The sequence below is a fragment of the Limulus polyphemus genome, unplaced genomic scaffold (assembly GCF_000517525.1).
Source record: "Limulus polyphemus unplaced genomic scaffold, Limulus_polyphemus-2.1.2 Scaffold275, whole genome shotgun sequence".
Taxonomy (NCBI): Eukaryota; Metazoa; Arthropoda; class Merostomata; order Xiphosura; family Limulidae; genus Limulus; species Limulus polyphemus.
Window position 1 is genome coordinate 358395 of NW_013665885.1, and position 24093 is coordinate 382487.

The 24093-nt window shown below is 34.8% G+C and overlaps 1 protein-coding gene across 1 annotated transcript in view; it reads left to right on the forward strand.

Moving 5' to 3' along the window:
• LOC106456962 (activating signal cointegrator 1 complex subunit 3-like) overlaps positions 1-24093 on the forward strand; it is a 266949-nt gene that overhangs the window by 79499 nt on the left and 163357 nt on the right. Inside the window, exons 9-13 of the mRNA XM_022382757.1 lie at positions 4215-4415; positions 6155-6295; positions 12212-12376; positions 16954-17202; positions 17840-17974. Of these exons, the coding sequence (XP_022238465.1) occupies positions 4215-4415; positions 6155-6295; positions 12212-12376; positions 16954-17202; positions 17840-17974 (891 nt within the window). The remainder of the gene's footprint in view (positions 1-4214; positions 4416-6154; positions 6296-12211; positions 12377-16953; positions 17203-17839; positions 17975-24093) is intronic.

A 24093-nucleotide genomic window follows, 5' to 3' on the forward strand; every position in this document is an offset into this window, starting at 1 on the left:
CCGTGTTTTACTCCCAGCTAAGCCACCTCCCATGCAGCTCCAAGCTATGGAACGGGTAGTCAGCTCTTACTTACAGGGATGGTTTTGTCTCTGGGTTGTGGGCTTCCCACAAATCTCTTGAATTTTGTGGGATGAAGAAACATGCTCTCCCTTCAGTGGTTCCATTGCTACTAATGGATCTGGAACTTCAATCCACTGGATTTTACTATCCATTTCATTAGGGGCAACATCTCTATCATTAGCATGTGTGTGTGTGTATGTTTGTATGGGTATCTGTGTAAGTATGTGTATGTGTGTGTATATATATATATATATATATTTGTGTGTGTGAATATATCAGTGTATACTGCCCCTCTGTCCATACTTTATCTCTTTACAGATACTTTACTTCTGGACTGAGATTTGCATCTTCAAGGTCAGGAATTCAAGGGTATATAAATGGAGGATAAATCTTCATCATGCATCAATAATTTCAAACTTTTTGCAGAACCAACAAGCAATAGTGCAAGGTCCAGATCTCTTGCAGGGGAATATCCTCATGAGACATTTCATTGATTCTAGTGGTCTCTTAAATTTGGTTCTTTCTCTATGGGGTCTATTTTAATCATATCAGTTTCCTGGCTTACCATTTTCCTGGGGTGATGAATTTCATAGCAGATTGTCAGTCTCAGTCCTCACATTCTCCTGACCAAATGGATTTTCTGTTGTGCAGATTTCTGATAGATATGTTCTCAGTTTGGGTCTCCAATGATAGCTTTTGCCACTCATTGATACTCAACTTCAAGATTTGGATTTTTCCTCATTCTCAGACTTGGATGGTAGATGCATTCACTCCTGCTTGGATGGTATTGCTCATATGTGATTTTTCCTCACTACATCTGTTATTCAGAGTTCCAACTATATTTCGATCCTCTACTTGCGAAATGTTGCTATCATAGATTGGCTAGCCTAGCCATGATTTCCTTTTCTACAGTTTCTTCATGTGAGTCCACCTCAGCATCTTCCTCTTTGGCTATTTTTATTGAGACATATCCTCAACTCCACATTCTACACTAAGAATTTTCCAGGCTCATTGGGGTTTAATGTCTACAGTTGTCTGGGGTGTGCCTCACAAGGAGTTTGTACCCACTTTACCAAACGTGTTCACCATATCTTGTTTTGACCTGTTTTTTACTCAGGTTTAGCTTTGTCTCCTGTCGATTAGGTTGGACAACTTTTTCATCTCCCTCTAGTTATCTTAAACATCTGAAGGTTTTCAATTTCCCACTGCTATCCAGCCTTCTTCCCAAATGGCATTATTCCATTACTTACTCAAGATATTTAGGTGGTACTACATGTCTTGTCTTGACAACCATTCGAGCCTTTAGTCTTGTACCGTATATCACCTGTCCTTAATGGGTATTTTGTTCTTGCTGACATGTTGATGTCATCAGTTGGAGCTGTTGGCATGTTTGTAGTACTTTTTATCTCTCTTTAGGTCCTTCCATACCCTGATAGATCCTTTCCTTCTTAGTCTTTTGACCACCAGGGAAGGTGATACATCCCTCTCTTCAATTCTTTTGCCAACTATTTCTCACCTCTGCAATCAATCATACACTGATCATTTGTTTTCTCTTGTCAGGCTCAAGAGGTGTTACGTGGCTCACTCTAACTCCTTTTGTGGTGATAGTTCTCATCTTTGTATTCTTTGGGATACTATGGAGGCAGTTTTGCAAATATCCAAATTGCATATTCTGGATTTTTACAAGCAAGGAATCTTCTGAGAGTTACATCTGATCAGCTTCAGCACATTTATGTCTTTCATTGCCAATTTTTTTAATTCACTGAGGGACATTTTATGGGCCTGTTTGTGGACTTCTAATGCTTTTCTCTCACCTTCTTTATATAATCTGGCAGTTTTTCTTCTGGGGGTTTTCTACCAACCCTCATGGCCATTTTAACAACATTTGCTAGATTATATGGAGGAGAGAGTAATCTTAATTTGTCTTTCTTTTTCTGGGTACCTTGCATCTTGCTTTCACCGGATCCCACTCTGTGGTGAGTGTTGCCCAGACAGGTGTGATTTTACCAATCCAATTCTGTAGTAGCCACTCATTTGACTATACTTAATTCTGGTTGCAACAGGCTTTGTAGAAGTGAGGTGTTCCATAAGACCATCTAGGTGCATAACTGGATGGTATTACCATATTGTTATTAACCATTATTCATGGACCATCATGAGTAAAGCTAAAGGGGATTCTGCCCATCCCTGCGGATCATCGGATTAAATAAATCAGGATCAGTTTGCTTTTAAAATTTAGAGAATTTGGTTCACCTATTGCACTGTTTCAAGAGCACTGTTCCTCAGCACTCCCCAACGTGCATACCCCCCAGTTTCTTCTAGTGGAGCTAGGGAATCCTTACCACACCTTTTTTCCAGTCACTGGAGTGGTGGACAAAGGCCCTCCTAACCCAGGCCCTTGGATGTATTTCCCAGATGTTAGTAGGAGTGGTGCTGGCCAACACGGGAGCCTACTCATAATACTGGTTTAGATTTGAACCTATGCTATCTGGTTGAGGTTTGCTTGACCCTTCTTATGAATAATTTCAGGTTGTATATTGTTCATGGATGGAGGTCCACTGTCTCCTCATAATTCCGAATGCAAAGTGGTCCCATACTAGGACCTTGGTTTTACACAGTGTTCCATGTCCTCTCCTTAATTCTGGGAACAAGTGGAATGCTCCTTGCCCACTCAGTTGGAGAGTGAGGATGAATGTTCATAATTCTAGAAAGGATGAGTTCTGTTCCTTTGGCTGAGTAAGGCATATATGATCCCATCATTCCGAGCCTGGGGTGGTGCCTTTCGGACTTCTTCAGGTGGAAGAGAAAGTTTGTCCACTTTGCTGTTGGTTTGTTTCTCATTGTAATTCCGGTGGTTCAGAATATTATGACTACAGGTTAGGAGCAAATCAAAAGTATATCTGTATATCACATTGCGGTCCAATTGCCCTGGCCACCAATGTGGGATATAGGGACCATGACCCCTTAATTCCAACCCAGAGTTGTGGAACCTCGACTATCTGGTTGGGACTGGCCTATAATAATTACTCATGTACTATTCCACCCTTAATACCACTGTTAAATTCTGGGTGTAAAGTATGCCTGTTCTGGATGTAGTGCAGTTTCTCCACTTTGGCACCACTCTTATCTTAGTAAACCCCTGTTCTATACAGATGCTTTCTGTATGGAAAATGCCCTCACTGACTCCTCCACCTTCTCAATGTGGGATTCTTGCTAAAGTTGTAGCAGAGGGTAAGTATGTTTTGGAAGTTAACATATTCCTAAATTGAAAATGTATCTCCAATAATACTTACTTCTACTGAAACTTTCCCACCCTTCTTCCCCACTAAGAGCTGGGATGGTGTAAGTCTCAAAAAAGTGATTACATTATCTGAGTGAGGTGCTTATATACAGTGTCAGGATAGAGGGAGCATTTACACAGGTAGAGGGATTTGCAAATTATATATTGCCAGTGGCATTTACATGGGGTATAAAAGACTGGAGCATGCGAAACCAATGCTCAGATAGGCAAAGCCAATGTTGAGGAATAGCTAAAGTGTCAGTGGAGGTAAGTATTATTGGAAATACATTGTTGATATTCTAGATTTTTTTTTTATATTTCCTTATAAAAGTAAGAACTTAAAACTTATATACTATTAAAATATAGATTATTAGCTATGTTTTTATGCTACTTGTTGTATACCTTGAAAATAATGTAGTTTAAATTTTGAATATAATTCACTAAAGCTTTGTGACATGTGAATAAACAGATGGCCATGACTAGACGGTTAAACTTTGAATGTTTTAAATCAATTTAATAGCTCCTTTAAAGTAAAATTTAATTTTGGGTATTTAGATATAAGTTTTTATACAAAGAAATCTTAGTATTTTGTTCTTTAGGAAAATAAGAATGTTTTGTACTTTTTATTTTCAAAGTGATGACTGAATAATAATAATAAAAAAACAACAAGGTGGATGGTAATGTGTAGTGTGCATGCTTCTTTAAACTTTAATATCATGTTATGAACCAACATTGATAGTGGTTTTAGGAACAAAATTTCTTTTATTGTATATTATAGAAAATCATTAACTCAACCATCTGAGATGTATGAATCAAAAATTTCTATTTCTAAAACAGTGCAGTTAATTTATTCTTACACTTCTTCATCAATAGCTTGGTCAAGTAGGATTCCGAGGTATGAAAACCTTGAACCGCATTCAGTCAATTGTCTTTCCTTCTGCATATTATACAAATGAAAACCTTCTGATCTGTGCACCTACTGGTGCTGGGAAAACCAATATTGCTATGTTAACTATTCTCCACCAAATTAAACAGCATATGGAAGGAAGTGTCCTGAAAAAAGATAAATTTAAGGTTTGTCTTCGTGTGTTTTGTAATATTAGTTATAAACTTAATCAGTACATTCAGTGAACTGTCCTGATGAAAGATAAGTTAACAGTAAGTTTTTTGTGTGTTATATTTAATATATATGTATAACCACATTATACAGATTGTGATGGGTAGAAGTTCCTAGATAATATTTTGTGTTGAATATTGTCTGTCATATTAAAGTGTAAATGATGGAAAAATCACACAGAAAGATGACAATGCAGATAGTGTGTTTTATCAAATAGATTATGCTGTACATGAAATAAAGTATTTTGAAGATAAATACATTTTGGGTAGTCTTGTTATGCATTGCTAGAGAATAGTAAGTTCTAACAGCTAGAGAATACTATAATTGACCTTTGTACTTATTAATTTACATCATATCAGAACGTGTTAATTTTATTTGTGATTTATAATTTAAAAAATCTGTTTAGTTTAACTTTGAAAGTTGGAGGATAATTTAGCAAAACTTTTTAAAACTTAGATTAATAATAAACAATATATCGTGATCAGTGCTGTCACTTTCATAAGGTAATATCACTTTACACTTACCCAGTGGTGAGTGCTCTGTTAGAAATTAGTGCACCACCATATTAAGTTTCAGTCAAACATTACAGATGTAGTATGTTGTAGCTGTATTTAATATTTAAAATATAAGCCCAAATGTAATTTAAAGTTTGAAGTAATAATGGCAAAAGCGTTAGTCATATAGTCTTCATTAGATTCATATTTTTGAGACAAGATATCGTGTAAAAGTCCATAATACTTTCTGATAAAGCAGTGCTAGATTTATGTCTTTTGTGTCTGAAGTATTTTGCTCTTTTCCAGCTACCATGATAACTTGTTTATTCATTTACATAACCTATTATTCACCAAAATATTTTATTTTAAAAACTTAGTGCCTGTTTTTATATCATTACATATTGTTTTGTTTTCTAAATGAGAAACATACAATATGTTAGTTTTGTTTTTCATCTTTTTTAAAATTTTATATGTACATGAAATCACTAAGTAAAAATAGAAAGTAACTCATTCTGCTTAGAAGTGATAGGATATTGGGTTTGTGGCAGTTATTTTGATTTTAATGAGTGATAAATTTAAAGAACTGTTTTAAGAGTTTCCACTTGTTTAAAGATTCGTTTTCAACATACATTTATTTGCAGATATTACTGGTATCTCAGTGTGTGTGTGTGCACTTGTATACACACATAATAAAAATTTCTTTTAGGCAGGAACTGACATTAGTCATTTTTAGCTGTGGTATAGTAGCTCATAGAACGGCTCTGAGTTTTTTTTTTTTTTTATCAAGTACAAACTTTTAGCTCATAACTCCATCATCTTTTGATCGATTTGAGATCTAATTACAGTTTTTGGACTCAGAAGGTCAAACCCTTCTGATTGATGTATTTAACCATGCCCAATGATCTCATAGATTAATTTACTCTAATCCTGCTTACAATAATTTATATTTTAGGGTAGGCTGGTACAAATCCTGATGAGTAATAAGATTTAGTTCTGTTAAATAAATGAGCAAATTTATTATTAGGTTTTTATTTTTGATATAATTTTTTTTTCTGTTTTATAAAAATATTGCTGTCAAGTAAAATACATTTCTTAGACTGTGCTCTAATACTTACTGAATGTAATAATTCTAAGTAAGTGAACAATATAATGAGTTTCACTTTTGTTGTCTAGTGTTTTTGTTTTGTAATGGTTATTGGCAGATTGTGTATGTTGCTCCAATGAAAGCGTTAGCAGCAGAGATGGTGAGAAACTTCAACAAGAGACTGGAACCACTAGGAGTCTTGGTACGAGAACTTACAGGTGACATGCAACTGACTAAGACAGAAATATTACAGACTCAGGTATATGCTAGACTCTTCATAAGGAATTCATTTTGAAGATCTGTAGTAAAATTAACTACTTTTCTGAGATAAAATAAAAATGTGTAGAACTCTTAGTCTTTCTTGATTAGATACTTTATTTTTATGTATTAGTTTTAAAAGTGGTTAAATAATAGAATAAATATATTTTTGATCATAAAGTCTATAGTGATAATAGAATTGGTTTTTAAAATTTAAAAGTTTAGCAGAAAAAGCTTCAGTAAAAAAATGTTAAGTGCAGTATGATGTTTATCTCTCTCTAGCCCAGTCCTTTTTGGCATTACAGGGGCAAATGATGACATAGAAATTTGAAGAATTATTTGTTATATATGGTCACAAATTTCCTTCAACATAAAATTCTAACTGAAAAGTTTAGATTTTAAATTTTCTTTTGATGTAAGTTTTATTAGCATTTGTTTTGGTAGAGTAATTTAAAAAAATCAAAAGTTAGCCCTAATTGTTGATTTTGGCCTCCTGTTAGAATTATTCAGATGGTAGAAATCATTAAATTTCCTGCCTGTGCAGATACATGTTATCACTCGATGAATCTAAGCTGCAAATTTGTCACCTGTGCATTCATTGGAGGCTCATTTTTAGCTCAAATAGTTTGAAAACAGGAAGTTTTAAGATAATGGTGATGTCAAGAACTATATAATTCAACTATCTGCATGTTTCTAAAGCTGACAAAATCATAAGTATATCATCTGAATCTAGGGATTATTTTCTTTCTCACACTATTTGCCATAGAGCTTCCACTCTTCCTTGCATAGTTACAAAAAAATGTAAAGTTTCTTGGCTCAACAAATATTGAAGGCAGTTGGATTTTTTAGTTGTCATTTAGTTATAGTATGCCATTATTTGTAAGCCACGAAAAGGTGATAAATTAACTTAGTTGGTTTCCATCCATTTTTATTTATTTTACTCAACTAATGGTCTTGGCAGTTAATTTCCTGGTTACAGCTACTAGAGTTTTGTAATTCAAGGCCATCGGTCAGTGCTAGGATTATATTTTGCCATTGGTTATAGGTAAGAGATGTTACATTATTTTGAACATGTTACTTAAATGAATAAAAGGAGGCCATAGATAAGTTTTAGGTTAAAATAGAGAAAGATAAAAATACTATATATTTGTGTTAGTTTTAATACTTTAGATGATTTAATATTACACCAAATTTTTCCAAAAAGTGTCTTAGCACATGATGTTATGAGATCAATTGTGGTACAGGTTGACTATCACTAATCAGGCATCATCGGGACCTAGAGGGTGCCGGATTAGCCATCTATTAGGTTAGAATACACCAAACTCACTAGCTAACCACCTCATCTTAAAATTAAAATATCCCATAAAACAGTACAAGTTGATTAAGTTTTAATCAAAGAAAATATTGGAAAGAAAACTTTCAAGCGAGACTAAAGTATTTACCTAACAGCGCGCATCTTGCTTTACTGTATTTGAAATTGTTCTAGCCGAAATTAGTACCGGATTACTGATTGCCGGACTAGTGATGGTCAACCTGTATGTATATATATATTGCTAAGCAATATATTAATTGTTCATAGGGGATTAAAATTGGCACTATAAAACAGTAATGAACTTAATAGAAACCAAAAACAAAATAATAGAATTGAAATTCAAAATTATGTCTCCGTTATCATTCCTTATTGTCATCATTAAGTCATAATGGATAATGCCTGTAGTCATAGCACCAAAATACATTGGGGATATTCCATCTGTCAGGTAAAATTCAAATGCCAATGAAAACTCATCAGAGAGAACAAGTTAAGGGTTAGGAGTTGAATGCTTGAATCCAAACGTCTCAACTCCAACTGCCTTTTGCTGTCTGCAGTCAGTTGTGGGAGGGCGTTTACTCTTAATATTTTTAATGTAGAATTAAACCTACTCCCAAAAAATGCTATAAAGTAAAACTTCCAGCCTCCACCATTTTAATTGATGTTTATAAAAAAAAATATTTTTATAGTAAAAATAAACCCACCCTAAATTTGTACAGAACACTCTACCTCCACTCTTTTATTTGATAAGATATATGAAATAATATTCTTATAGTAGAGATTAGCCACCCTAAATTTCTACAGAACTCCCAACCTCCACCCTTTTATTTAATAATTAGTGATGTTAAACAAACTGAAAGACACTTACTGTTCAAGCATATCAAAATTAGAAAAAACTGGACATTCTGGAGAGTATTTAGATTCCCTTTTTCCAACCCCTTTTTTTACTTATGAGGCCAGTTTGGATCAGCTGCCTGTGGCTCCTTTTCTTCCATTGGTACATTGAGTGCATGATGTTTTTGGTCTTTCCCTGGTTGCTTTGAGTCTGTGCCTTTCTTGATTGTAGAAAGGTTTACGGGCAAGTACTTAGTTCTTCCACCATCCCCTGACATTGTGGTTCATGCAGGGAGGTTTCCTGCTTAGTTAAGTGAAAGGATAGCTATTCATTGTCTGCCACGTTTGTCAGAACAACATGCTGTCTCCAACCAATGCCAGGTGGAAGCACATATAGACTTTAATAGAATAGACCCGCACCTGGAAATGTGGAACTACAAAAGTGAGTCTGTGGTCAACCTGAATGGATCACTGTGGTATTGAGATATTTATCATCCCTACACCTTTTTTGGGAAGCATCTCGATAATCACCATATCACTTTGATGACGAGTTGGGACTATTGTTAGCATCCGCTTTGGTTCAGTTGTCAGCTTCTAGACATTTCCTAGGCAATTTTGGTGCTGCTGACCTGTAGACATTGCCAGTAGGAGTTATTTGCTTTGCACATGCACAGGACACTTTATCATTCAACCAAAGTCCTTCTATACCCAGACAGGTCCTTCTTACCTAAGACATTGGTAGCCAGGGAAGGGGATAAGTCCTTTTCACTGATTCATCATGACCGCTATTTCTCTCCTCTATGATGGATTAGATCACGTTTTTTTTTATATCTGGTGAGGGCTTTGAAGTGTTATGTTGCCTGCCTTAACTCCTTCAGAGGTGCTAGGCAACAACTTTTTATTTATTGGGATCCTTCAGTTTCCCAAGATTTATCTCCAGTTACTTTGTTGAGGTGAGTACACAAATTGATCCACATTGCTTATTCTGGGCTCTCTTTGGAGGTGAAGAAGACTTCTGCGAGTCATGTCTCATCAGATTCATCACATTTCTATGTCCTTAGCGGCCTGGTTCAACTGCCCGCTGAAGTACATTGTGCAGGCTGGTATGTGGACCTCCCCCAATACTTTTATTTCACATTACTTGCATGATCTGGCAGTATCTTTATCTGAGGGTTTTCAACTACCCACTATAGCTATCTTAACCACTTACACTACATTATACAGAGGGGTGAGTATTTTCATTGCTATGCTTGTCTCTTCTTTACCTTGTTTTCACAGGATTCCACTCTGAGGTAAGCTTTTATCAAACCAATTCTGCACTAGCAACCACTAATTCAATATATTTTATCTAGGTTGTAACAGGCTCTGTAGAAATGAGGTGTTCCATAAGACCACCTGGAGGCTGATTGGGTTGTATTACTGTACTATGCTAGACCACCACTCATGGGTTTTCATGAGTAAAGCTTAAGGGAACCTGCCCATACCTGCTGATAATTGGTTTGCTTTTAAACCTGTAGGGAACACAACTATAAATTTTGGTGAGGAGTAAATCATCTTCAGCTAAGACAGCTTTAACAGGGTAGTTGGCTTGTGGAATGGGTTGCCTTTGGAAGTGGTGGATGCAGTTAACTCTCTCAACACAGGCACGGTAAATTTGACTGAGCAATAAATTTCAACAATATACAAACAGCATACAGTCCACTTGTTTTAAAATAATGTATTAAAACAAGTCAAACATATATGCAAATATTTTTTATACTGTTGGCTACCTTCTCGTTGTGAATCCAGTGGCTCGGAAGACATCATTCAATAGCTATAGGTTGGGATCCACTCACAACCTGTAGCTGTATACATATTGCAGTCTAATAATGGCTGGAGACGGCTTAAGTACCCTAGCCACCAATGTGGGACTTAGGGACCATGGTCCTATAATTCCAACCTCGAGCGCTGGAACCTCAGCTACTTGGTTGGGGCCTGGCCAGTGGTGATGACAGATAATGTCAAATTCTACCTGCAGTGCATGATTTAGGATCCAAGTGAAAAGCATAGCTGTTATGAATGTAGTGTGGTTCCCCCACTAGGATGCTAATCTCCTATTGGCACAACCATGATCTATGCAGACAGATTCTGTATGGATAATGCCTTCACTGGCCCCTTCACATTATTATTGTGGGATTTTAGTTGTAGTGTGAGAGGAAGCATGTATGTTTGGAAGTTAACATTTTCTTAAAACGAAAATGTATTTCCAGTAATGCTTACCTGCTGGCACACTCTCCTGCCCTTCCTCCCCACTAACAGCCGGTGTTAGAGACTGCGGATTGGGTCAGTCTCAAAAAAGTGACAATATTATCTGTAGGAGATTCTTATATAGAGTACCAAGATAGAGGGCACATTGACGTAGGTGGAGAGTGTCACGAGACAGATATCATAAAAGGCAATTAAGTAGGGAATATAAGACTGGAGCAAGCAAGAAAAAATCAGACCAGTGCTTGGATGGGCAAATGGAAAGAAACACTAGCAGTTGAGTAATAGCTGTAGTGTGAGCAGAAATATTATTGGAAATGCATTTTTGATTTAAGAAAATGTTAACATTAGTGGAAAGCAGAAAACAGTTGACTATTATTGACAAGAGAAGGGAATTTGATTTTTCCAACCTTGGCTTACCCACCCCTAACATTGTTGTTCCACTAATATTATTAAAAGGGATTATTATCTCCCAATTAAAAAGATTTTTAATAGTTTGTAATAACAGTAATTCCTTTCTGGATAATCTTTATTTATTCATAAGTTAATTGAAAAATACTGGTTATTAGAACTGGTTTATTAAAAAATGTTTTTTACTTTTTTATAATAAATATTTAACAGTGTTAAAGGTTAAGCTCTCATTAATGGAGACTACATTATGGAAAATCTAGAGGATGTTAGTTACTTGGTGTAAGTAACTAATTGTCACATTTAGAATTGTTCAGAATACCGGGGTGGAATGACTAACTTCAGGTAGCTAGGCTTGTCTCGGCTCACCCGGTTTATGCTTGAACAGTAAGGGTCTTTCATTTTTTTCAACATCACTATTTATTAAATAAAAGGGTGGAGTTTTGGGGTTCTGTAGAAATTTAGAGTGGCTTATTTCTACTATATGAATATTATTTTTGTTTTGTATAACATCAATTAAATGTTTGGAGGTCGGGAGTTTCACTTTGTAGAATTTTTATGGGGTTAGTTTCATTTTACATTAAAAACATTAAGGGCAACTGCCTTCCCACAACTAACTAGGAATGGCAGTTGGAGTTGAGATGTTGTGGGTTCAAGCACTCAATTCCTAACCCTTAACTGCTTAACAGCCCTTAGTTGCTGGTGAGTTTTACATCAGCATTTGGATTTTACCTGATAGATGGAATACCCCAAACATATTTGGATGCTGGTACTACAGGCATTATCCTTTATGACTTAAGGATGACAACAAAGATTGGAGGCATAAGTTTGAATTTGAATTCTATTAATTGTTTCTGGCGATAGTTGTAATACAAATAATGATTTGACAAAAACTTCAAATTTATATTTCAAAAGATTTCACAGGTATCATGGCAAGTGCTTAAAATGCCACTGTTTCAGAGTTGGTGACATTTATGAGTTACTAATTTTTATCAATGCAAGGTCAGAGCTGTCATGATATTGAACAGTGAGCTTTAAAGGGTCAAATAAAATTTTAAACCATTAATTTTATTTATGAAAAAATAAATTGATATTTCTGTAACATAACTTTTGATCCTATAGATGCTGGTTACAACTCCTGAGAAGTGGGATGTAGTGACACGAAAGTCAACTGGAGACATTGCCCTCATTAAGCTAGTTAAATTGATAATTATTGATGAAGTTCATCTTCTTCATGGTGATCGAGGCTCTGTTTTAGAAGCCTTAGTTGCCAGAACCCTGAGACAGGTGCTTTTGAAAATATTTGTAAAAGTCTTCTTGCTTAAATCCATGACTTGTGTATATATTCAATCCTTAAAATTGGGACATCAAGTTCCACATGAGAAAAAAAATGTCATTGTAAGTACATTAATAAAAACAATAGAATGGCAAATGCCATCATCCATCCTGAAGAGATTCTTCCATTTAAAGACGTACTTAATTTGTAGGTGCTGAAAAGGCAAATATCTTTACCAAGGGGAAAAAATGGAAAACTTGCATTAGATTTTATATTGATTAGATATTTTTTGTGAAATCACAAAATCATAGGCAGGTTTTGAATATAAACCTGAGGCACAGTCGGACAATATGATATACAACTTTCACAGTAAGTTAAAATCATATATTTCAGAATTACACTTTTTTATCATATTAGTATCATCTATCCATTTTCTAATAGACTTAAAATAAGACCCAAAACTTGAGCACTTTCAAATAGTTGACTATTCTTCTTCAGGAGAACAAATAAGAATAGTCAACTATTCGAAAATGCTTGAGTTTTGGGTCTTATTTGTAACTCTATTACACTTTATATGTGATCCTTTGTGTTTCTAAACTGTTTTTAAGTTACACTGGTACCACATTTTATTTTTCTGGTTGCATAAAATTGTTTGCAAACTTTGTAGAAAATACTTCTAATAACATCTAATTACATTTAATTACAAGACTCCAAGTTATATTTTTTTTAAATATGGTTAAAATTTTTATCATATGTACCTGATACAATGGCTGAAACCTACATTTATTTATTACAGTACATGTTTGTAAATTGTGGTTTTGGATTTGTCTGAACAATGGTTTTGACACACCTACTGTTATTCATTTTGTCCTATTAAATGTCAATGCTGCAACCTTTCATGACATTTTCTGAAGGAGAGGTGACAGTTTGAATTTCTGCTATTATTTGTGATAGCTTTTTTTGGCATTTTTATCATAAGAACACTCTCTTTACACTTATTGAACACTCACTTCATTTTTGGCAGTTGATAAAACAATGTCGTTTACAGTGTGAATTTACTACCATAAAACAATGACAAATATGTGAAGCATGAGTTGCAACAGCCACAACATGAAGGAAGAAAGCTTTGTTTTAACAAATACAGATGAGAAAAATTCACATATCATGTGTTGTACTGTAGCAAATTAGTTTCTCATACTTTTTTTTAGAAATCCTTGTATTATTTATTTTATGTATTGTGATTGTACTCGACTGAGTGAGATAATGCATAATATTTTTATCTTTTAAACTAACTCTTGTATTTTTTGTTCATTAGAAAAAATTTTAATTTTTTATATCATTCAACTTCTATGTCTATTATCATGAGTCTCAGAAAAGGAAAAGCTAAACTACTAAAGTGTTCTATCAACACATCATATTTATCATCTGAAAATAAATAAATTATAATAGCTGTATTTTAAGTAAACATGTATTCCATCCTTATGCTCGAACTGTAACAGTTTTATTATGACCCACGATAGTGGTTCATAATAGGGATTGCAAGGAATTGCACAAAACCTTAACAGATTGTTTGGGCAAAAAACACCTTAAACAATAAAGATTTAGTTCAAACAACACTTTAAAACCTTTACTATTGACTGCTGAGGCTGTATTTATTTTAAAATGCACAAAAAAGCACACATGTTAGATTTACAAGGAAAAGAAAATCAGCTCAAGCAAGCAGCCTATTTGTAATAATTGTTATTATTATTCTCTTGCCAACCTACAACAAAACAGCTTGGTATATTGTACCCAAACCTTTTGTAAAATACTAAATAAGATACTGAGAAGGTCATAAGTGTATTGAAAAGTTGATTTGTTTCTTCTATAATTTACATAAACTAAAAAACATCATAATTCTAGTGTACACTACATTATCATTACCCCTTGAAGTTAGCTTTCTCACAAATATTTGATGTTTCTTTGAAGAGCTTATGTACAGGGTGAAACGGGAATTACCAGCAAATAATAGATCAACATTAGATGACATTAACATGTATATACTCAATGCTTTGTACACTATACAATCAGTGTCTTTAGGGAGCCAACTCCTATATTATGTATGAAGTGAAGGAGAAAAAAAAAATCCATACACATAATATTACATTTTATTACACACATTCATGGAATAATTACCTTAAAAGGCACAAAGGTTTACTTAAAGTGATGTTTTAGATGTAAATGTTTTACTTGAAAAGGCTGCTTTTCTACTGGTAAAATTTTATACATGTTTAATGGGGGCTGTGCCTTAGTCTAGGCATATATTTGCCCATTGCTATGCATTATATATAGCGAATTTAGTTACACATAAACTATGAATGCTCACTATATTCTCAAAAAAGTCCCTATGACAATCTCCAGCTGCTGCTTAACTTATACATCTCAAACTATTGGGATCAAATAGTCAATAACTACAGTAAATCATCATGAACTGTATCAGCTAGTAGCTATGTTTTTATCATTATAATGTATAGAGTTAGCTACAATATCAAGTAATCCTTTGGCCATAGTTGAGCATAATAAAAGCCAGCAAATAATATAAATAAAAATATGGGAATTGGATCTTCACCAAATTTGGTATGGAGGTTCGTAGGGTTCACGGGAAGATACGTAAAAATTTTCAGTTTTGTGTTTTGCAGTTTTTATGGGTATTTTAGCATTTCTTACCACTACTTTGCCCCCTATAGATGGATCTCCACCAAATTCGGTATGGAGGTTCATTGCATCCATGGGGACACAAATACAAATTTTCAGTTTTACATTTTTCCTTTTGCTGTTTTTATGGGTGTTTTTGCATTTTCATGTTTTTTACCACTACTTTCATTAATTATGAGTTTACATAACTTCTGTCCAGGGAATGGGTACTCCTGCTAGTTTTTAATAAACTAAGAAAAAATTTGTCCATGAATATATCAAGTCTTTTTTTTTTGACTAGTCCGAATCCAAAGTCATTTTCAAGTTAAGATTAAAAATACTTTTGTTTGTTAGAAAAATCTCACATTTCATTTTTATAATCTCTAAAACCTCCTAAATACATTTCAAATGTTTGTTTTCAGTTAAACATTATATTTTATGTATTATTTTTATCTTTCCTAACTCTATACAAGATTGGACAATCTGATCGACCTCGTAAACATCACAAAAAAAAAATGAAGTAATCTAGATTACCCTTTTTTTTAAATGACTTCAGATTGTAACATGATACTACATTTGTTTATCCTAAGCAGCTTTAAACTCGTAACATTATACATCTATTTATAAATATATTTTATTGTTTTATTGCCCTTTGAATTGTGTCTAACTACTATTCATACTATTAAAGTTGTGAATCACTTGGCAAACGTGAAGCTCATGTTAAGCTATCGAATTATATTACCCACAAGGTATTTCAAGCTGCTCACATGCATGCCTCGTGAAATGTTTTTATTATATTATTGTTATTTATTTTACCTAATCTAACCTTAACTAACATAAAGAGATCCCTGTTCTTACATTTTAGTTACTTATGTAATAATAAAGAAAACAAGAAATATAGTACTTACCTGGTCTTCTGGGAAGTTTTCACCCAGCTAATGAGAGACAGCTAGAACTGTACTTTAAATGTTTATGCTGACAGTCTATATTGGCTACTCATAGTTTCTTGTACAAGAGCTCTTAAACTTGAGAACTTTAACCATGAGTGGATCACATGACACCAAAAACTGCAGTTTTAATTGCTGTTTTAGATGTTTATAGTAAAGTAATTTAATTCAATTTTGAATTTAACTCAGTAAAATCTCATGACATGCAGAAAGGGGTTTAAAGGGTGAGATAGTCAAAGGGTTAATAGAAAAAAAAAAGAACTTTGCTGTATGTAATCACTACTTTTGAGGACTGCGTGTTTATCTCCTTAAATTTATACCGGATAAAATATGTTTTGTAATTTGGTGATAATTAATATCTTTTTTGTAGTGAGAAATCGTCTACTTTTAAATATGGTAACTAGTAACACAGTAAAGAATATTCGGTAAAAGTAATGAATTTATTTTTAACAATCCTAAGTTGAGACTTTTAAGTACTGAAAACTATTCTTTACAGTCTATTTCATGTTTATAATACTGTATCAAAGTTGTGTACTTGCTTAGAACTGTTCTTGTCAATCTTGTACATTAACAACTATTTGAGGACCGTGTTTGAACCCTCCTCTTACAAAACTACAATGTAGTTTTGTTTTGAGATAGTAAAACAACAGGTTTAACTTTATTTTTAGTTACTATAAAACTTACCATTGATTTTAAAGATATTTCAGATATTTACATATTTTCAATTTTTACTTTAATGGAACTATGTTTGTTAATTTTGTTAGAAAATAATAGATTTCTTCAATTCTGTTTTAGAATTGTATATTTAATAGTATGTTTTTGGTATCCCAGAAAAATAAGTTTGTTTAATTCTATATTTCAGTTATATATTTAGTAAGAACTATATTCCTGTTAATTCAATAAAAATCACTGTTTTGTATGTGACTACTCTGTAGTTGTGTGTCTTTAAGAAGTTTTTCTGACAACAGGTTGAGTCCTCTCAGAGTATGATCCGGATTATTGGGCTCTCTGCTACATTGCCCAACTATCTAGATGTGGCTAGATTTCTCTGTGTAACACCACATACTGGTTTGTTTTTCTTTGATGGGAGGTTTCGGCCTGTCCCTCTTGGCCAGACTTTTATTGGTGTTAAATCCCAGAACCCACTTCAGCAGCTTCAAGAAATGGACGAGGTTTGTTATCAGAAAGTAGCCAGTACAGTGGAGAAAGGTCATCAGGTAGAGTTTGATAAATTCAAATGGCCAAAACTGATGATTAATTTTGAGTAGTTTTAAAGTTGTTTAAATGAAATTGGTCTCAATACTTTTTAATTTAATAATTTTAAGTTCTTTTTTTACAAAGTTTTGTACCTTGTATTATAATACTCAAAATAATTTTTTGTATAAGAAATATTGAAACATTTTTATGATTTTACTATGATTCTTTCATAAAAAAGTATTCATTGTAGTTTTACAGGCTTTCATGGTTTTAAGTTTATTGCAATCATTTGAAATCTTGTATCAATTTGGATTGAAAGAGTTGTTCCCTTATATCTGTGAGAAATGTTCATCTATGCATCAAGTGTGTCCCATTTTTTATGTTTGTTGAACTGGTTGATAATTTTTTAATAACTAAACAATATCAAGATGCATGATCAACTTCATCACTAAATAAACTTGAAAAAATACTTTTTAACTACAACATTCTAGAATAAAATAATCCCCAAACATTCATAACTCCCATTATTCATCTTCAAGATCAAGATGCTTATTTCATTGATTTTTCAGATCACTGAATAATTTGAAGTTCAAGTATATTTGTGGTTTCCTGAAAAAATGACATTGTTTTAGTGGTCAAACGTTTTTCTTTTTTCAGGTAATGGTGTTTGTACATGCTCGAAATGCTACTGTCAGAACTGCCATAGTACTGAAAGAAATGGCTCAGAATAAAGGACAGTTATACTTATTCTGTGCTGATCAGAACCCTCAGTTTGGTGCAGTAGAAAAGCAGGTTAGAACTAGATATTTACATCACAGTTATTGTGATATTTTAATTAAATAGAACTACAGTTGATTATCTAGTTTTTTTTTTATCAAATATTTGATTTGTAATACAAATTTGTTATAAAGCCATATGTAATAAGTGTAGTATTTTTGTGTTTCAATGCTGGAAAAACTGGAAATGTTTAAGATGCATAAAGAAAAACATACCTACATTTTTTCACAGCATTACCTAGGTTTTTGCGTACAAATAAAATCTAACTTTATAGTTATTGCTGCAGGTTTCAGGTTCTTTGTATATGGTTTCTGATAATTTCTGAAGTTTTCCTGTGTGTGTTTTTAAACTAAAATATATATTATATATATATATATATATATATATATATATATAGAAACATGTTTGTTGTGTGTAGAATTATAAACAAATGAATTTCTATATTTCTAGTTCTAGTTTTTCATACTTCAGTTTCTAAATTTAATTTTTCTTGAATTTTTTATTGTACACAGTAACGCATTCATAAAGTTGTTTTCTGATACAATATCTTACCTTATCTCACAAAAAGCTTTTTTGACTTATACTGCCCTCTATCAGTACAAATTTTTGCTTGCCTCTAGCCTTGATACTCCCACTTATTTCTGCATCCTTACATGCAAATGATTATGCAGCAACCCTCCACCACTAGGAGTGCGACACTACCCCTGTTTAGCTAGCACCCTCTCTAATCTTGCAGCTATTAACCACTTCTCAGTTGGCAGTCTTATTGAATAGACATGTTTTCATTTGCAGTTTGATTCACTTATTCACAACTTTTTATTTTCTCCATATTTCTACATTAGTTACATTGTTTGGTCTGGCATGGCCAGGTGGTTAGGGAGCTCGACTCGCAATCTGAGGGTCGCGGGTTCGAATCCTGGTTCCACCAAACATGCTCGCCCTTTCAGCATATGGAGGCATTATAATGTGACAGTCAATCACACTATTCCTTGGTAAAAGAGTAGCCCAAGAATTGGAGGTGGGTGGTGATGACTAGCTGTCTTCTCTTTCGTCTTACACTGCTAAATTAGGGAGGGTTAGTGCAGATAGCCCTTTATTACATTGTTTTTACCATTTTCAATCTCTTTTGTGGAGAGTTATGAATTATTTTATCTTCACTCCATTTTCAATTTTGTGAGTTATGCACTCGCAGTTTCAGGTGATTATGACTATATCAGCAGTAGCGGAATTACCATCCATGTTGAATTGGTTGGAACCATGATTTTTGGCCTGTGAAGTGATGGCTCTGGTCTGTTGGGAGTTGGCCAATTTCATGCAACAAATAGAATAAACTGATGATTGTCCTATCATGGTTTTCAGTGATTGGGAAGTTTTTGATTTAGACAGACTTTTTACCCCTCTTTAATATGCTTGTCAATTGCATTTCATTTTGGAAGTCTTACCCAGATCATTTTCTCCTTTGGTGGATTATTCAGGTATGTTATGTTCTGTCCTTATCTCCCGTTTCCTTTTTTCCACCCCTGCTCTTCTTGGGTCTAGCCTTTGGGTCATTATTTTAGTGCTTTTGATTGTCATTGTTTCAACTTCCCTTATTTGGACTCAAAGTGTTTGTGTTGCTTTTCCCTTAGAGGGGATTTTCCTGTATTTGTCTTACTCTGACCACCTTTCTTGGGTCATGGCTAGAGGGGACAAGACTACTTCACTTTGCTCACATTAGGAGTTCCTTGGTGGTTGATCTATGGATACTTAAAGTTGTTTAAGTAAGTCTGGTCCTCTACTTCCATTCATCTCCCCCCATTGTCTCACAATCTTCTTTCCTTCCCTCCTCCTTGGGTTTCTGTTTTTTACCTTGCTGCTTCTTGCCTATTTAAAAGATGACTTAGTCCTACATCTTCAATTCCTTTTCCAGCACACTGCCATGATGGGTTGGGTTGTCAAATTGAAATAATTGTTTTTCACACCCACATAATTTTTGGGTTCATCTTGGAGTGTTTTTTACCTTCCCCCTCCATCAGGCCCTACCTGTTCCACTTCAGTTGTGAGGTATGAAATGTCTCCTATGCAGCATCTCATCCTCTCCTTCTCTTACTGTGCAAAAGGTTTCTCTTTTTTGGAAACATGGGTCTCTCTCAAAGTCTTCATTCCTCTTGGTCTTGCTCTCATGCATCATCGTCTAAGGGATCCTTTTTTGGGATCCCTTAAATGTCTCCTTTCTGCTTCCCTTACAGACCTAACTTCACTTGTGGTTGGATCAGAACAATATTACCATGGATAGTCTTTCTGAGTCCTCTCTTCATATCAATCTTGGAACTTCTTGTTGTTCATCAGGCTTTAGTTCACTTTCTGTGGGTTACTAAGGGATGGTTGGTGATGTTCCCTGCAGTGTTTCTATGGTAGTCTTGTACATCATTGGGCAAAGGGCACTCTGTTAACAGACCTCTGTTTTCATGCATTGATCGTCTGTGTTGGGCCCATTGCTGTCCTATCACTTTGTTGGCATGTCATAATCCAAGTGCTCTGAATCTGGTTTCAGTTTGGTTATCCAGTTTTGATTATCCAGATTCTCTCTGCAGTGTGATCTTCAGATCTACCCATCTATGAAGTTTTGTGTGCTCTGTGGGTTTGTTCCAGATTTGGACATTTTTGCCACTCTTCTCAACACACCACTTCCCTGATTTTGGTCTCCTGTTCTGCATCCTCTGGTGGGAGCAGTCGGGATTGGTCAGGATGGTACCTACATGCATATCCTCATCTTTTTCTCTTCCTTTATCTCTGATACTCTTCCATCAGCCAAACTCCAGCATGCATCATCTGTCTGTACCTACGCTCTGTTTTTATGTGTCACTTTGTCTGGTCCATTGCCTGAAGGGCCAGATTTTAGTGTGTAGCCTCATTCTTTTTGCCTTGGCTTTTTAAACAAGGTCTTTTGGTTTCCTCTTCTCTGGGCCACTTTTTGGTTTACCAATTTTGCTTGTGTTTTTCAGTTGCCAGTCTTATCCATGTTGTGTCATTTCTTCCATTTTTCCCTTCCTTCCTGTTCTGCTTCCCTACTGGACGAGCACCGCTATATGATACTTGATGTTTTTCCCCATCCTCCATTGGTCCCTTTATCTTTGTGTTCTCTAAATCACCTTTTTTTGAAATTTCTGTTCCTACACTTGTTGGCTTGCGAACGTTGGTGTTCTGATGTGATTGCATTTGATGTTCACTACATTTTTGTTTTCTTAGTTCCTATGTTCTCCTCTTTCCTGATCATTTCCTTATGCCGAAGACTTTGGCTTTTCTCACCTTTAAGACAGTTCCGATCCTATCCACTTCCTTTGCTTGGTTAGGGTTCTTAGATTTATTTCTTCCAGGAAATCCTCATCTCTTCAGTGTCCTTTTTCCCATTTCCCTTCTAGGTTGAATTCACCAGTTAATTTGCCTGGTGTTTTTCTTCCATTTCTCCTGATGATTGCCTTTTTCATGTTTTCTTCCCAGCAGATCTGTCATCTTACCATGTTCCTGTCTGCATATTTCCACCTTCCCCTGGGGAAACATCATCAGTGTTGTAACTGTTTATCCTTGGGTAGTAAGTACTCCATTCTTTTTCTTTGCAGGGGCCTTTATCGCATATTTGAATCCTACTCTGTGGTGTGGTGTCTGACCAGGGATACTTAGTCTTTTTTTACCACAGACCTAATGTACAGTTCCAGACACTGCCTGATGTTGGTTGAATGACTCCGTTGATGTGATAGCTCTGCTTTTTAAAATAAGGTACTGCAGTTACCCATTGCACTGTCTCTGGTGCTGTGGGACTCTGTGCGTTTTTTCTCTCCTCCTTCTAGTGGAGTATGGGAGTCCTTGCCACTTACTAGTTTCTAGCCACTGGGATGATGGACAGTGGAAGTCTGTCCTTCTGAGTGTGCACAATACCACTCTGTTGAGAGTAGGGCAGTGGCATGACACTCTTCCTCCTGCAGACCTTATGTCTATTTCCAGATGCCACCAGTGCTGGATGTAGCACTCTGCCATATATTGCAGTTAGCCCCTGTAGCTGAGGCACCCTTTTTCTTATCATCCACCAGATATTGGGTCCTGGGGATTAGATGTTGTTTGGAGCTGGATCAGCCACATGAACTGGAGATGCAACCACAGATAGTGGTCCCTATTTCTACCATTAATGGGATGTTAATTCCCATAGATCTGGTGCTGGTTGTAGATGGATGATACACATGAATTTCCACATGTCTAAGGCTTCTTACTCTCCTCTTACCATGGACTGCACAAACAAACTCCAAATGTTGCTGGGCTTTGGACCAGAGAGGAACACCCACCTGGGCTCTCCACCTTCCTATTATTTTCCAGATGTTAGTTCCCAGTGGTTATGGTGTTTTTAATGTTGGAGGTACAAGCATTCAGAGGTGGGTTCTTGGTATGGAAGCTACTTTTCCCTGCCAGTATCCATTTTTCAGGTGAAAGGTAGAGGACCCTCTTCCTACTGCGGACCTGATGTACAATTCCAGATGCAGCCAAGTGTTGGTTGAGGTTGAACTCCCATTTACAGTCTGTTGCACCTTATCCACTCTACACCATGGGGTCCAATTATTTCTGTAAATTTTTTGGGTCCCTCCAAATTTCACCCCTTTTTGGAGATGACATGTTTCTGAAGGATGAAGAGTGAACGTAGCTCAGAAGTGGTGCGGTGTCTTACAGGTGTGTTGTTTTTAATTCCTTCTCACACTCCATGGTAAGACAGTGTATTGGAAGATAACATTTTCCTAAACTGAAAATGTATTTCCGATAGATACTTACCTGAGGTCAATTTTCCCAGCCGTTCTCCCCACTCCTGGTTTAGTGTGATCTGACCATTTTTGAAGTGGTTAACAACTGCAAGATTAGAGAGGGCAAAAGTTATGAAAGGGTAGTGTTGCACTCCTGTTGGTGGAGGGTTGCTGCATAATCATTTGCATGTTAGTATGCAGAAATAAGCATAAGTTGAGAAAGCTTTTTATGAGAGGAGGTAAATATCTATTGGAAATTCATTTTCAGTTTATGAAAATGTTAACTTCCTTTTATTGTTTTTCAGTATGTACATTGATTTTACTGGCCATCTCATTCATAGAACCATAACATAATTTAACATGAAAATTACTTTTCACACAGAGTATTCAAAACAAATACTCAATATATTCATGACACATCTTTATTTTAATAAAATACTTTACTAAAAAATATAATTTTAATATTAACTTGTAATATTAACTGAAAGTCTGCCAAATTTCATGAAGATATACACATATATTGAGAGTTATAAGTAATACATTTACAAAGACTTTAAACGAGTACAAAAGGTCATGTGGTCAGTTAATTTGACTGAGCCCATATTGAGAGAGTTAATGGGAAAAGATTAAAATATATATTCTACGTAGAATTTTATTGCTGAAATTGTGAAAGGACTCAATAATGTTTGCAAATTTGCAAAATATGAAGTCAGAAGTAATGAATGACTTTATTATACAAAAGTTAATTTTGTCTTTTCATTTAAAGAACTCTTTGCTTCCAGAAATATCAATGAGAAGGTTTGTTTTGTTAAAATTCTGCATGGAACTAGGGAAGTGCCTAGCTTACTGGTTGAAGAAGTAACTTGACAAGACTTGCATCCAAGTGGGTCTAGTGCAAAATGTTTTTTTGCCTGAATCCATCCAAAATTGCCAAGAAACTGAAGAGTCCAGAAGATTTTGAGAATAAACTAAAAGAAGTTTTGATAAATTTATTGTATTTTTTTTAAGGGTGAGATGAACATACCTTCAAATGTTGTGGAGGTTATTCCATAGAGAATGTTCAGTTCCACATTTTTTTGCATGAGTAGCATTTAAAATATGCCCTGAAATGAATGTCAAGGCTGCATAGTGGTGCTTAGTCTTACCTACACCATGAAAATTGAGTTAACTCTTTTGCTACAGGCTCGGTCCTAAGAACTGACCTCATATCCATTTTGTGCTTTTTATAGTTTTCATGCTATAACTTTTAATACACAAGCGTATCTTCACGAAATTTTGCAGATTATCAGTAAACATTACAAGGCTTTTGTACACAAAATATAATTTTTTTTCATTAAGTTTTAAGATTTTTTAAGTAATATTTTTCTAACG